Raw genomic sequence first — 16,284 nt, 5'->3', positions numbered from 1 at the left:
TAGGTAAAATTATACAGTAATCATTTATGCAATATCAAATTATTGCTTGTAATGCCCTTCAAGAATGACTTTTAAATCTTTAACTACAAATCTCACTAATCTTTTTTATTCCTCCTTGCATTTACAATACATTAAATCCACTGAAAACTTTCAGTTTAATCTTTAGCTAAATACACAAATCTAAAACTTGAGAAACACCATATTACTGTTTACCACTCCTATATCTTTAATTGCCCATTGCCTACAAAACCTCAAATAATATTGTTTTTCCAAAAACTCAAACATTATTTATTTATAACAATAATACAACATTTACCTAAAGCATAGACAAGCTGCTGAGAAACCTGAGGATTCACTGCTGCAGTGAGGACCATGACTGATGATGCACTAGAAGTTGGCTGCATATCTACAAGCCAAACACGTAACTGAGTAGCACCTGCACGTTCACGACCCTGCAGAAAAGAAAATGGTGATACCAATGAGAAGAACAATGAGCTATAAAATAATCTGATCCTTAATTGCTTCAAAGATTATATTAATTGTACTGAGTAAATGTATATTTACTAGCTTGATCACAATGTTTTGAAATATTCTTGCGAGGTAGACTGATAAAAAGTATGCAAAGGTTATCATGAATTATTTATGCAAGGAATAATATAAAGTAGTGCAAAATGAAATAGGGATTGTTTTAGAACAAACTCACCATTTTCATAGTTTCCTTACACTCCATTCTAGACTTAAATGAAAACCTTAAAATTTCTCAGATGAAAAGCATTTTCCCACAAGTCTTTATAGAGGGATATTTTCTAAGCATAAGCAAGTTCTCCTCATGAAACTAGTTGAAAATTTAGTTTAGGTCTGTGTGGGGCATGTGCTTTCCAGTCAGTCACTTAGCAGAACCCTAAGTGACAAGACATTATCAATGAAGTACATAAACTCCTCTATTTTTAGGCAAGATACATTAGGTGAAAGGTCATTTTCTGAACTTGAATGGCTGAAACCTCAAAGTTTCAACAGTATATGCATGCATGACACAATAGACTGATAGGGCAATCCATCACCAATGAAACAAAAGACAGTTTCACAGTCACATATATGAGAGGGGGAGTCAATTTCTTCAGCATATGCTGTTATATTGAATTGCCTGTTTTGGCCAGACAGGAGTCCTTTTCTTAAATGAATAGCACATGAATTCCAGATAGCAGTTCCATTGAAATAAAACTAATATGACAAATTCGAAGATAATTTGTATTTTTCCTAACCATACAAACCTTAGCTATTTACAAAGGGTATTACTTTTAGCGCAGCTGAAATGACGAGCCAATAGTTTTTAACGAGGGTTAATTACCCCCGCGCTAGTTAGCGGGGGGTGGGGAAGGGTAGCTTGCTACCCCTCCCCCCTCCACACACCGGTGACTTGCTTCACTTCACTTAGAGGTAGGACTTGACTTGGGGGTCAGGGATGGCGGGCACATATGTGCAAATAGCTAAGGTTTGTATGGTTAGGAAAAATACAAATTATCTTCGAATTTGTCATTTGTTCCGTAACCGAAATACAAACCACGCTATTTACAAAGGGTGACTTACCCCTTAGGAAGGGTGGAAAGTCCCCAGCCTTACTGACTTCGGCTTGCCCGGGGGCTCGATCCCTCAGTGAGCAGCACTAGAGAGAGGGAGCCCCTGTACCTCACAGGTTCCTAGCATCGCTAGGAACGAGTGGCCTACATAAGTAGTGTGAGGAGGAGAGTGTGACTCGTCCTATGAAGTTGACCTTGAGACCTTCAGATAGGAATTCTAGGATAGGACGTTCCCCATACCACCTCGTCAGGGTATGGGAGACGCAACAGTATTAAGCTTAATACTAGGAGCACAAAGAAGCATGGGTTACCTGCAGAGGTCGAGGTCAGATATGCGAGGACCAGGATGCTGCTTCCCCAAGAGAGGGGAGAATGAAGAAAGAAGTAAGGGTCAGACATACTCTTTCATTCACACAGACTAAGACCGGGTAACAACGCCCTCAACCTACTGCTACTTGTCCAAAAAGGAGCCTGAGGTTAGACCAGCTATTGTGCAGCCACCACAGGGCCGATAGAGAACGTATCGAGGCTCCTGTGGGTCACGTCTTGCAGGTAGTGGGCTGTGAAGGTCGTTTGACGCTTCCAGACCCCAGCTTGAAGTACCTGCGTCACAGAGAAGTTTCTCTTGAAGGCCAGGGATGTAGCAATACCCCTGACATCGTGGGCCCGAGGGCGACGTGACGGAGGAGGGTCAGGATTCAGGGCATGGTGGATAACCCTTCGAATCCAAGCAGAGATGGTGTTCCTGGTGACCCTCCTCTTTGTCCTGCCTGTGCTCACAAACAAAGCTCGCACATGAGGACGGACTGCAGCCGTTCTCTTCAAGTAGTACCTCAGACACCTCACTGGGCATAGTAGCAGCTGGTCTGGGTCGTTTGTTACAGAACGGAGACTCGCGATCCTGAAAGAGTCGAACCGAAGATCCGGCACTCCAGGATTCTGAGTCTTGGCCACAAACTCAGGGACGAACCTGAACGTTACCTCCCCCCATCCCCTTGAATGGCGATGTCGTACGAGAAACCATGAAGTTCACTAACTCGCTTGGCCGAGGCCAAGGCGAGTAGGAAAGCCGTCTTCCAAGAAAGGTGGCGATCGGAGGCCTGGCGTAATGGCTCGAAGGGAGGTCTCTTGAGAGACCTGAGGACTCGAACCACGTTCCAAGGAGGGGGTCTCACTTCCGACTGGGGGCAGGTAAGCTCATAGCTACGTATGAGTAAAGAGAGTTCTAGCGATGAAGAAATATCCACGCCCTTCAATCTGAAGGCCAAGCTTAAGGCTGAGCGATAGCCTTTCACTGCCGAGACAGAAAGGCGCATTTCTTCTCGCAGATACACAAGGAAGTCCGCTATTGCTGGAATAGTGGCATCGAGTGGAGAGATACCCCTTCCACGACACCAACCACAAAAGACTCTCCACTTCGCTTGGTAGACTCCCTCAGAGGACCTTCGCAGGTGCCGAGACATTCTCTTCGCAACCTGTTGCGAAAAGCCTCTCTCCGCGAGGAGACGCTGGATAGTCTCCAGGCGTGAAGCCGAAGCGAGGCTACGGCCCTGTGAGGGACACTGGAGTGGGGTTGTCTGAGAAGCTCGTGTCGTGGAGGAAGCTCCCTTGGGAGTTCCGTCAGGAGTTGCAGAAGGTCCGGAAACCATTCCGCGTGATGCCATAGCGGAGCTACTAGAGTCATGGAACAGTTGACCGATAGTCTGGTCCTGTTGAGCACCCTTCTCATCAGACAGAATGGTGGGAAGGCGTACACATCGATGTTGTCCCACCGTTGCTGGAAAGCATCTTGCCAGAGTGCCTTGGGGTCCGGGACTGGTGAGCAGTACAGGGGCAGCTTGAAGTTCAAGGCTGTCGCGAACAAGTCCACCGTCGGGGAACCCCACAAAGTCAGGACTTTGTTGACTATCTGAGGAGCCAAAGACCACTCGGTACTCACTATCTGCGAAGCCCTGCTCAGACTGTCGGCGAGCACATTCCTCTTGCCAGGAATGAAGTGAGCTGATAGTGTTATCGAGTGGGTTTCGGTCCACCTCAGTCTCTCTACTGCAAGATGGGATAGCTGTTGCGAAAAAGTGCCTCCCTGCTTGTTGATATAAGCCACTACCGTGGTGTTGTCGCTCATCACCACCACGGAGTGACCCGCCAGGAACCGTTGGAACTGTTGAAGGGCCAGAAAGACGGCCTTCAATTCTAGCAGGTTGATGTGTAGGCACTTTTCTGATTCTGACCAAAGGCCTGAGGCCCTCTGGTTCAGAACGTGCGCCCCCCACCCTTCTTTTGACGCGTCCGAAAACAGAGTCAATTCCGGGAGGAGGACGAGAAGACTCACTCCCTTTCGCAGGTTCTCGTCGGCCAGCCACCACCGCAAGTCCGTCTGTTCCAGAGACCCCATTGGGATCAGAGTGTCCGGGGAATCGGATCCTTGATTCCACCGGGACTTGAGCCGCCATTGAAGGGATCTCATCCTGAGGCGGCTGTTTGGAACCAGACGGGCCAGGGAGGATAGGTGGCCTAAGAGACGCAACCACGATTGGGCGGGGAGTTCTTTTCGCCTGAGGAAAGGTTCCGCCACCCTCCTCAGCCTTGCTATCCGGTCGTCTGATGGAAAGGCTTTGTGGAGATTGGTGTCTATTAGCATGCCTAGATAAACCAGTCGTTGGGACGGCTGCAGAGAGGACTTCTCGAGGTTTACCACGATCCCCAGATCCTGGCAAAGATCTAGAAGCCTGTCTCGGTGTCGAAGAAGGGTCGACTCCGAGTCTGCTAGGATCAGCCAATCGTCTAGGTAACGAAGGAGACGAATGCAGTTCCTGTGCGCCCAAGTCGAAATCAGGGTGAACACTCTGGTGAACACCTGAGGAGCTGTGGAGAGACCGAAACACAGCACCTTGAACTGGTAGATCTTGTTGTCTAGGCAGAATCTCAGGTACTTCCTGGAAGACGGATGGATTGGGATCTGGAAGTACGCATCCTTTAGATCCAGTGTACACATGAAGTCTTGTGATCTCACCGGAAGTCTGACCGTGTCTGCTGTCTCCATGCTGAACCGGGTTTGTTTGACAAACCTGTTCAGAGCCGAGAGATCGATGACGGGTCTCCAGCCTCCAGTAGCCTTCTTTACAAGAAAGAGTCGACTGAAGAAGCCTGGAGAGCCGTCCACGACCTCCTGGAGAGCACCCTTCTCGAACATGGTCTCGACTTCGGCCTGAAGGGCCAGCCCCTTTGCCGATCCCATGGCATAGGAGCTCAACGACACTGGATTCGCTGTCAGGGGAGGTTGAGATGACGTGAACGGGACGCGATAACCTTGGCCGATCACTGAGACCGTCCAAGCATCGGCCCCGAGATGTTGCCACCTGCGGACGCAACGCTGAAGGCATCCCCCCACAGGTGGACACGCAGGGGGACTGCCACCCCTAGGGCTTGCGGCCGCGGCCGCCACCCCTAGAAGTCTTGATCCCCTGGAGGACTTACCACCCCTCTTGACCTTGGCTGGAAAGGGCTGGGGCTTAGACACCACTTTCTTAACTGCCGGTGCCTGTTTGGGAGCCTTACGAGGCTGTTGCTGCTGTTGTGGCGGGGCTGGAGGCTTATAGGGCCGAGTTGTAAGGGCCCTGTGGAGGAGGGAGTCCGTGCTGGATTTCCTCCACCTCTCAGCCGTTCGCTCCAAGTCTTGAGGCTCAAACAGGCTCTCCCCCAGGAGGGAGGCATGTCGGAGCCTACACACATCTACGGCGGGGACCTTCGGATGGAATCTCTCGGACACAGCATCGCGACGCTTCAACACCGAGTTGGCCCACAGGGTGGTACCCTGGTGCGCCAAAAACTCGATGGAGCGGGTGCCCGAGAGCAAGAAGGTCTCTAGGGCCTTCCTATTGGTCTCCTTGGACAAGTCCTTCGATCGCAATAGGATGCCCAGAGATCCTAACCAGAAGTCCAGCCACGAAGTGGCCTGCATGGCACACTTAGCGACCTTCTCGTGATTAAGGATCTCTGCCGCCGAGAACGACACCTGCCGGGCAGAGAGTTTCTCCAAGGGAACTCCCTTCGCCAGCTCCTCCACAGAGTGATGGAGAGGAATAGCGAGGTTGTGCTCGCCCAGGATCTCGAAATACCTCCTCTGCTGAAGGCGAGGAGGAGGGATGAGTTTGTTCCCGGCAGTGGAACGACTGGAGGAGGCAAGAAGTGCGAGCTGAGCATTGGCCCTAGCTCTGGCACTCTTCAGCCCCCGAGACCAGGGCAGAGCTGCACTGGTCTTAGGGGCCTTCCGAACGTCAAACACTTCATCCAGAATCGTGTCTTTGCCTTCACGGGGGGGGGATGACTGGATCCGTAAGACTGTTAAGTTGCCTTATCAGGCTTAGGACCTGCCAGAAGGCATGTTCGGACTCTTGCTGTTCTCCTCCCTGCGGGCTGGCAGCTAAGTCTCCTGCACCAGGAATCTCTTCCTGGGGTGATACGTGGACATTCCCCTGGGTAGTCGTGGGTTCCTGACGAATCCTTGCAGAGGATTTAGGGATGGTCTTGGAATCCTTGGGTTCCCTCCTAGGAGGGATACAGGATCCCAACAACGAGGTTCGAGGGGCCCCTTCCTCACGAGACGATTCTCCTGCCTGAAGCGAAGTCTCCCCCCCTGGTGCCGAGGGGAAGACTACCGCCCCACTGGACTCACCTGAGGACGGAAAGGCCTCGTCCACGGGAGAAGGAGAGAGTACTCGTGCAGGAGAGGGGACCCTCGAGACCGACCTCTTGGGAACCAACTTCGCCCTGGGGGAAGTCACCACGAAGTCCACTCCTCTCTTTCTCTTCAGCGTAGGAGAGACAGCCGCTGGTTTGTTACCCTGGCCGGCGAGTGCTGGTTTCATAACCCTCACTAACGCCCATGCCAGCGGACCAAACCAAGTCTGCTGCTCAAAGGACACAGAGTCCGAAATCCTCGCTAAGGTGAAAGGGATCGGGCGATCCTTTGGAGTGGACACGACGGTACCTGCCTGAAAAGAAGGTGGGGAAGAATGCTGTACTGACCTGTCTTCGTCCTGCAATACCAACCTGTGCTTGGATGGAGGTGATCCCGAGTGCCGTCTAGGAGCACGCGTCCCTGCTGCTACCACCGGCTGTGGAATTCGCCGCGAACTATGGTCGCGCGAGGGCGAACGGTCTCGCAAAGGCAAATGGTTGCGCGGGTGATCGCGCGGGCGCACAGGCGAGCGGTCGCGCGGGCGCGCAGGCGAGCGATCGCGCGGGCGCGCAGGCGAGCGATCGCGCGGGCGCGCAGGCGAGCGATCGCGCGGGCGCGCAGGCGAGCGATCGCGCGGGCGCGCAGGCGAGCGATCGCGCGGGCGCGCAGGCGAGCGATCGCGCGGGCGCGCAGGCGAGTGGGCGTGAGGGTGGGCAGGTAAATGAACACGTGTCCGAGGCGACGAACGCAAGCGATGGCGCGACGGCGAGGGATCGTGCTGCCGCGTAGGTGAAGAAGATCGCTGGCGATAATGACCCCCTGATGGTAAGCGATGGCGAGCAGCATGTGTAGGTGAATGATCGCGTGATAGGGTGCGATGGTGATCAGCATCCGCAAGAGGGCGGTCGTTCAGGGTTGTGCGATGAGGAGCAGCATGCGTAAGCGGGCGATCGTGCAGGGTTGTGCGATGGCGAGCAGCATGCGCAGGTGAATGATCGCGTGAAAGGGTGCAATGGTGATCAGCATCCGCAAGAGGGCGATCGTTCAGGGTTGTGCGATGAGGAGCAGCATGCGTAAGCGGGCGATCGTGCAGGGTTGTGCGATGGCGAGCAGCATGCGCAGGTGAATGATCGCGTGAAAGGGTGCGATGGTGATCAGCATCCGCAGGAGGGCGATCGTTCAGGGTAGTGCGATGAGGAGCAGCATGCGTAAGCGGGCGATCATGCAGGGTCGTGCGATGGCGGGCAGCATGTGTAGGTGATCGCTGGCGAGCTGGTGATCGCTGGCGAGCAGAAGGCCGACGCGTGTCCTGTGAGAGGACAGGTGGTGCGGCGCGTTCACGAGCAGGAACGGGAAGATCGCTGGCGCGCTGGCGAACATGTGTTTCTGACACACGCGCAGCACGATGTTGCGTAGCCACAGGACCAGGTGGATGGTGAGCAGGGAGTTCAGCAGGAACTAAAGGGTGGTCAGAGACCGCAGGGCGATGGTCCTCAAATGAGCGCTGACGCTCGGAAGAGAGCTGACGAGCAGGAGAGCGCTGGCGAGGGGGGCGAACATCAGGAGAGAGCCGACGAGCAGGTGAGCGTCGGCGAGCAGGAGTGTCTTGGCGAGCAGGAGATCGTCGACGAGCAGGAGATCGCTGGCGAGCAGGAGATCACTGGCGAGCAGGAGAGCGCTTGTGCGCTAGCCCTGCTCGCGTAAGGGAAGAATCCCTTAGCCCCGAAGGGACCGTTGCCCGTCGGGTGACGAGTTCTCCAGAAGGCGAAGATCCGGCAGGAGATGGTGAGCGGTCTGCAGAGAGGTTCAAGGAGGGTGGAGCAGTCGGTTGAGGCTGACGAGGAGAGTCCCCCCCGGAGGACGAAGACCCAAAAAGGCGCCTCTTAGTCCCCCTGTAAGGGGAAGGGAGGCCCTTGTGGCGTAGAGGGCGGTGAGCCTTACGGCGGAGGCGGCCTCGGGGGAGATCGTCGGGACCATCAGTCCTCCGAAGGGGAGTCTCCGTCAAAACACTTCCCTCAGAAGGAAGCTGGGCAGCAGTCGAGACCGAAGGACTCACTTCCCCCTTCGAAGGATGCACGGAAGGAGGAGGAGAGCCTAGAGCACCATCACCAGCAACAGCACCTGCGTCGGAAGGCCCAGCCACGTCGGAGGCCTCTGTCACCACGACGTCGACAATAGACAGAGGGTCTACCTCCGCTACCACCGGCGACTGTTTAACAGCGGCCCCCAACGAGACAAGGTCAATAAGAGCGACCCTGGAGGGTAAGCTCTTAAGCCCCAGGGACGACCAAATCTGTAAAAGATCATCACTGGAAAAGGCATTATTATCAATAACCTCCCCCGGAGGAGGAGGGGGAACCGCCTCGCTATGGGAGGCGACGCCCTCTCCCCCCACCGAAGGTAGGGAAACAGAACAAGGGCCTGCGCTCCCACTCAGACGACTCTCCTTAGGAGGCGGACGAGGGGGAGCTTCAGAGGAGGTTTGGGCGGCGGAAGAAGAGTCCCGAGAACCTTCCTCCTTCAAGGCTAACCCCGGAGGAGAACGGTCTCTCTTGGACTTCTTCTTACGCCGACGGCCAAACCTCTCCCACTGGGAGGCAGACCACTCCCTGCACTCACGGCACATGTTATCCTGGTCGCACCGTCGGCCCCGGCATTGAGGGCAGAGGGTGTGAGGATCCGTAATCACGTCCGACATGAAAGTCCCACAAGGACGGCCAGCAACTCCAGGGCATGTCCGCATATTAAATAAAAGAAAATAACTGAGGATCAACTTCCAACCAATCACACAAGCTGAAAAGAAAAAGAAGAAAATTAAAGGCTGTCACGAAGGCGATGAACAGACACGTCTGATCACCGCCGAGCCAAAAGTGAAGTGAAGCAAGTCACCGGTGTGTGGAGGGGGGAGGGGTAGCAAGCTACCCTTCCCCACCCCCCGCTAACTAGCGCGGGGGTAATTAACCCTCGTTAAAAACTATTGGCTCGTCATTTCAGCTGCGCTAAAAGTAATACCCTTTGTAAATAGCGTGGTTTGTATTTCGGTTACGGAACAAATAGTTAATTACATTAAATATGGTATTCTATATTTCTAATTTTCTTATTTGTCAATATAAAATTGCAAATTTGTAAAAGTAAACAGAGCAAAAAATAATCATTCTCTCTCTAGTTTCCTTTTTCTTTCTTTATAGCAAATGAAATATTGTGTTCCACATAACTGAAGGAAAATTTCTGTAAAAATAGTGTTATTTTCTATTCTTTTTTTTACATTGATTAATTACCAATGAAATGGTAGGGCTTGGGGGATCAGCCATGGGGATGGATGGGTAACATTTTTTTGTACTTGGGGTGGAAAAGGTAGTTATGGTGTTGTGAATAAAACTAGCTTGAATAAAAAATAAGAAACATAGTGTATAGGAAATTCATCATATTTCTGAAAAAAAATTTGATTTTGGGAGGAGAGCAAGGGGCTGTTAAAAGCTTGCCTTTTGAGGTTATTGGTTATCATCACAAAAGAAAATGAGTATGCTTTTATTCTGAATAAAAACAATGTTCTTTTGTAATATTCAATAAATCTTGGGGCAATATTTTGCATATTCAAGATTAAATAAAAAATTTCTTTCCTGACAAGGTGAATGAGAGATGTTAAGACTACCCCACTTATACAAATGGTTGTTAATCTACTAAAGATTGGTTCTTTCAGTGAAAGAGTACATCACATTTCTTGCTGTAAAAATAACTTCAACAGATCATCAGAGTTGAAAATATTTAGACATTTTCTTTGAGTTTGTGAAATATTCTATTTCTAGTACTTCATTGTGATCCTCATAGGTAAAACTGCTGTAATAGCCACTAGAATAAATGATTTCCACAATTTTTTTAAGTTATTGACACTGTAAGAGGACCAAAATATGAAAGGTCATAATTTACATGAAGGTAAATCATTTCAAGAACAGTTTATGATCATTATGAGATGACTTCTAAAAAAACAAATATATAAACTTAAACTAAAATGTCTTTCATTACGTACCCATACATGGTCAACAAATCCTTCTCTTATGTACTTTTCAACATTGACTTCATAAATCAACTTGTCAGGCTCGCTAGGTACTAAATACCATTTCTGTAAGGAATGAGCAGACAATACTAACACAGCACGTTCATCTGCCTCAGCACCTGGTACACCAACTGCTCGTACTAAACGCTGTAAAACAGATACAAGAAAAAAGATGATTTATCAATTAGTGATAAACTTGAAAACATAAGGGACAAATTTAGAATTTTTTTAATTTCATTGTTTCCAAAAATACAAACTATCACCTTGATTCTTTTAGATCTAACTCCAAAATTTATCTGTAATAAATAACACTGATCACTTATGCCAATTCATAACATTCCCTTTTAAAGTTATTTCTCATTACTGTATATAAGGATAACATTTGAATGCTGAACATTTGTACCTTATTGTGGAAGTATGATAGATTGCAAATATGAAGTCTCTGTCTCATATACAGTACCACAAATGTTATGACTAGGATTGAATTCCAATCAATCCTTGACTTCCAAGCAGCTTTACTTTACCCTTTGATAACCCCCCCCCCCCCCCCACAATCCTTAATCCCACCATCCTTAGTAATGTATACAAAGTTTGAAGTTTTCTCCTTCAGACATTAAATTCCTAATATGGTACTGTAATTTAACCTTAGAAGATAAATGTACCTAAAGGACATGGAGGGTAAATCCTGGCATGAAAAAACAGAAAAAGTATACCTACCGCCTCAGGTGCTTGTGTAGGCATTGAACCAAAGACTAAAGAAGAGACCCGTCTTGATATTCCACCAAGAAGACCTGCTGGAACTTTCAAATGTCGGACATGGATATTTTGGTTAGCTGGTGGTCCCACAGCTGTTTCAATTAATAGAGTTGTTGATGTGGTAGTGGCCAACAAACAACCCAAAGAAGGACCTAAGAAAACTAAGCTGTCACACTCTTGACCCTACAAAAGGATAAGAATACCTATAATTTGTATATTAGAATGTTTACAGATTGCATATAAATACATCCAGCACTTTATAAAATTACATGAGAACCTTAATGTATAATTTAGATGAGTGTAAGGACATAATTAGGTCACATAACCTACTATGGTATGCAACAAGTCACAAGAAAACGAAAGACAACATATCTTACCTGTAACTCAGTGCTGACTTCAAAATAAGACCCTTCATGGGCAATGCTTGGCCAATAACGAACAAATCCCTCAGGGGATGCAGCAACACATGATGGAACCTATGAACAACATACTTAGAATGTATTTCTCAAGAGCCACTTTTTATTTTCATAAAAATTTTGAAATCCATATTGCAAGTATACTTAGAATCCTTTTAGTAACAAATACACTGTTAAATGTTTGATGTTTCCTTCTAGGCAATGGCATACAGTTATAGCCATTTCATATAACTTTTGTTTCATAAATACAAAAAAAGTAATTTTCTTTATAAATTGTGCTTGTTGAACAGCTTAATTTCATCAAGATAAAAAGAATGAATAACTCAAAAATAGGATTGTGCTGTATTACCAGGTGAGGCTTACTTAATACAGTTTTTATTACTGCAAGCATGTTTATTAATAAAAGATGAAAACACTAGAAGAATAAAAAAAGAGCCAAAGGAATACAAAAATATATTAAATCTAATGAAACAGGAATATTGAAAAAAAAACTCTCTAAATTTAGTATAAAAAATGGTTGGTGGAAACCACCAAAACAAGGGATATACAAGGCTGCAGAGGACATATGTTGGAAGACACATTCTGGAAGGGTTATTCTCAAGTGTCTGATATGCACTAAGTTTCTTGGTTCGGTTATGTTAGGGACTGTATCGGATAGTGTAAACCTATTTCAAAGAGGTTGACATCCCTGCCTCACTGCCTAATATTGGGAGACTAACACTTCTCAATGCTAGTAGTTTAAACAAAGTGTATTTGCACCATATTCCTAGGGAAAAGACATACCAAAACGGAATGACAGAATTTTAATTTGATATGCTCTTAATTTGGATTATAATTATAAATATATGGTTATTACTATCCTCCCTTCTAGGTTAATGTGGTTATAAGCAAATTAAATAAAAATAATTTTAAATAAATAAGTACACTAAAGTGGTCTTCAGGTTGTGACAGTCAAATCTTACAATGTTTCATGGATACAATGCATCTCTCACATGGTCAGGAGCTGTATTACTGTATTTTTTTCACTTCCATATAAATCAACATTATACAGTATTCATGTACTCTATATTTTTTTCTCAGTCATAATTATATTTCCATGTTATAATTTATGGCTTTACTACACTGCATTAGTGTTGGGGGATGACTTTAGCACTATAATTAGGAATGTGTTCGCCTTTAGTTGAAATTTGATTAACACCACAGCGTACGAATGATATCTGTGATAACCAAAGAACAACCTGTATTTCAATACTTACCAGTTCCATTAACATTCCCTCTCCCCCACCCACACCTCCCTCACAGCGGTATGAATAGATTTTCATTAACTATACTATACTATACTTTCTTGATGGAAAAAGAATGGTTAACTATATCAAAGGATTAAATTGAATTGTAAATTTTAGGCCACAGGCCAGGCAGAGGGACCAGTGAGGATATTCATAACTAAATCGCCACTACTTAGCAGCAGGTGGTAGGCTTATAACCAGGGGAATGAACAGGATTATCGCACTATGAGAGGAAGACTTCTTATATTTTCAGTTATCTTGATAAATTATCTCTTCTTTGGCGAAGGAAAAACAAATAGACTAAAAGATTCCTTGAAATAAAGTCTTTTAACCCTTTTCCCCTGAATATTGCTTCAGACAATATCCTATACAGGATTTATGATCATGTTCCTTTAATTTTGAACCACTACAAATCTTGAAATCATAAAATTCAAATCGGTATCTTTTACTGCTTACAATCAACATCTGTTATGCTCATGATAGGATGGGTATTTATCATTAAGAAACAAGAGAAAATAATTACCTGTCCTTCATTAGCAGAATACACAACCACTAACTGGGCTCGATGTGCTAAGTCTGACGGTGGAAGAGTGAGTTCACGAAACTGATATTTCACATTTCTGTAGCACCAAACTAACAGTCTACGGCCATACACAAGCCATGCCCAACCACATGGCGACAAAACAGCGGACATTTCAACATTACCTGACAAAGAATAAAGAACAGGAACATATATCAAAATTACAGTAATACCTCTTGATCCACAGTCATTATTTTCCAAGGCCTTCTGCGATTACAGAATTCTTTGGATAATAGGTGATATAACCTCTAAGGATTTTTTTCTTGTAAATATTCTCTCAAAAACAAACTGTACAATATAGTACAGTACTCACTCACTCCAGTGCAAAATTTTTCCTTAACCCTTTTACCCCCAGGCTATTTGGAAATTTCCAACCCTTAAACCCCAGGAGGTTATTTTTTTCCCAGCACATTTTGCAGTATATTTTTTTTAAATTGCTCTAACAGCCTTAATTTTTGTCATAGAGAGGTCAGGTTGGTCTCATTCTCTTGGAAAATGCCTGAATTTTTTCAAAAAATTATCAAAAATATGAAAAAAAAAATTTTATAGCATTTTTCTGCAAGGACGTACCGGTACGTCCATGGGGGTAAAGGGATGGCTTTTGTGAAACGTACCAGTACGTCCTTTGAGGGTAAGAGGGTTAACAATAAAAGTTATAGAAAAATATTTTCTATACAACCAAATTTCTATACTTCACATACTCAGTCTGTAGGGAAGAGAAAGGGTATTAAAAATAGCATCAGGGACAATGTGTGTTGAAAGGGGAGATTGATTTTATTTAGTAAAAGACAGGGAAAGTAATTCATATAAAATTAATGCAGTAAATTTGCTCATACAAATTTAGCATTAAATCAAATTAATACATATATAATATAGTGAGCAAAACTGAAGAAAAGGAAATAAAAAACTAAGGAATAGGTAACGAATAATGAAGGAAATAAGCATACCATAAAAGAAATAAATGTACAGTACACAAATATGTGTGAATAACATGAATGATAAAGATATAAAATGAAATAGAAAAGAAGAAGAATAATTGAAATCTTTTAGCCTTTGGGCCAACATGCCCTTTACTTGAAACACTACTTCACTGCAGCTACTCTACTATAGTCCATTTCTTTTAGCGAGGCAGATTTGCACCGACTCGCAATGGTGCCCTTTTAGCTCGGAAAAGTTTCCTGATCGCTGATTGGTTAGAATTATCTTGTCCAACCAATCAGCGATCAGGAAACTTTTCCGAGCTAAAAGGGCACCGCTGCGAGTCGGTGCAAATATGCCCTACTAAAAGAAATTGAATATAGGTTATGTAATAAGAGCACAGATAAAATATTTTGTTCGGTGCTTCCTATTTATTGGCTTTGGGTAAATGAATGATCAGCATATATTTTCTATGACTGTATCATTGATTCAACAGTGTATGATCAAATCAGCAGGTAAGGAGGTTTTTTTGTATTACAAAATTAAGTAAGTACACCTTACAAACAAAAACAAGAATAATCATTCACAATATCTGATATTGTTCGGGTACAGATATATATACCGGTATATAATGAAAACAACTTTTAGAACCCTTTATAGGGATAAAGCTAAGAAAACAGGCAATTCCATTACACTCAAAATTACACTATTGAAAAGGAAAAATTTATAAATTCCAAATGATTTGCATAAATATAAAATTCATATTAGATTAAAGAAAAATCCTAAAAATATACCAATGAAAGTACATTGAGCTTCTAATTTAATAAGCTTTAATTTAAGAAACTCACGATTTGGCATCTAGTATGGTCTGAATTCAATAACAAAAATTCCCTAAATCACATCAAATGGTGAATAAGATAGCAAACGCAGTCTTGTAGAAACTTCTTGTTATCAGCTGTGACCAAGTTGTGGTATGATCTTCCTAATCGGGTAGTTGAATCTGTAGAACTTCAAGTTCAAACAGCAAATGCTTTTATGATGAACAGGCTGACACAATTCTTTTTATAGTTTATATATGAAATATCTGTTTTGATGATGTTATCATTCTAAGATATTGTATTTTAATTGATCATTATTTCTTATACAATTTGTTTATTTCCTTTCCTCACTGGGCAATTTTTCCATGCTGGAGAACTTAGGCTTATAGTATATTGCTTTTCCAACTAGGGTTGTAGCTTAGATGATGATTATGATAAAATAATAAAATAATAATAATAATAGAGCTCCAATATGAGAACCTATTAATGTCATTCTCCTAAAGGTTCCAATGAGGTTCCCCTTGGGTAAAAGTATGTCTTCACTTTGAGAGAAACATGAAAATTCATGCTGGAAATATAAAAAATATTAGTCCTAAATATAAATTCCCTTCTTTACTGTAAACCCTATAACTGACACTGCATTGGGCTTTGGTTCTCAAACTAGTACTCTTGGAGTACTGTCAATCAATGTTCATACATCAAATTATAGCTATTACTTTAAATTATAATCTTAGTGTATATTGTAGAACACTTATTTAGTTTTTACTATTGGCAAAGTGTAAAGTACTTTAGCATAAAATTATGAATTGTCACTTATAATGTTGATAAAGTGTACCTCAGTTTTAGCCTTCGATCAAAATTATTCTTAATATTGTACAATAAATATATGGCATTAAGCTCAACACAGGGTTTTAGACATTCAGCAAGCATATTGTTGTGAACCTCTGCAAAGAACTTGTCCTTTAAACAAGTAATCGTAATGTGTTACTGTGTACAAAATTATATGAATACTTGTATAACCATTATTATCAAAATTATTTTGGATGTAGGCACGCTTTTACATGGGTCTTATCAAAAGTGACTACTATATCAGCATCACTAACTTTGTACAGAATCTTTTCTATTTAGCAGTAATGTCTTCAGATAGATCAGTGAAGTGAATATTTGAAGATTTATTTAAGAAGTGTCTTTCTTTAAG

General features: G+C 44.6%; 1 protein-coding gene across 3 annotated transcripts in view; it reads right to left on the bottom strand.

The window, feature by feature from the left end:
• Nup133 (nuclear pore complex protein Nup133) overlaps positions 1-16,284 on the bottom strand; it is a 133,085-nt gene that overhangs the window by 82,872 nt on the left and 33,929 nt on the right. For all 3 annotated transcript variants that reach the window (XM_068375476.1, XM_068375475.1, XM_068375473.1), the window contains exons 4-8: positions 13,294-13,475; positions 11,446-11,544; positions 11,030-11,251; positions 10,286-10,459; positions 317-452 (exon numbers count right to left, since the gene is read on the bottom strand). In XM_068375476.1, coding sequence (XP_068231577.1) covers positions 317-452; positions 10,286-10,459; positions 11,030-11,251; positions 11,446-11,544; positions 13,294-13,475 — 813 coding nt within the window. The remainder of the gene's footprint in view (positions 1-316; positions 453-10,285; positions 10,460-11,029; positions 11,252-11,445; positions 11,545-13,293; positions 13,476-16,284) is intronic.

This window comes from Palaemon carinicauda, chromosome 6, assembly GCF_036898095.1.
Source record: "Palaemon carinicauda isolate YSFRI2023 chromosome 6, ASM3689809v2, whole genome shotgun sequence".
NCBI lineage: Eukaryota > Metazoa > Arthropoda > Malacostraca > Decapoda > Palaemonidae > Palaemon > Palaemon carinicauda.
This window is presented reverse-complemented; position numbering and strand designations above follow the sequence as displayed.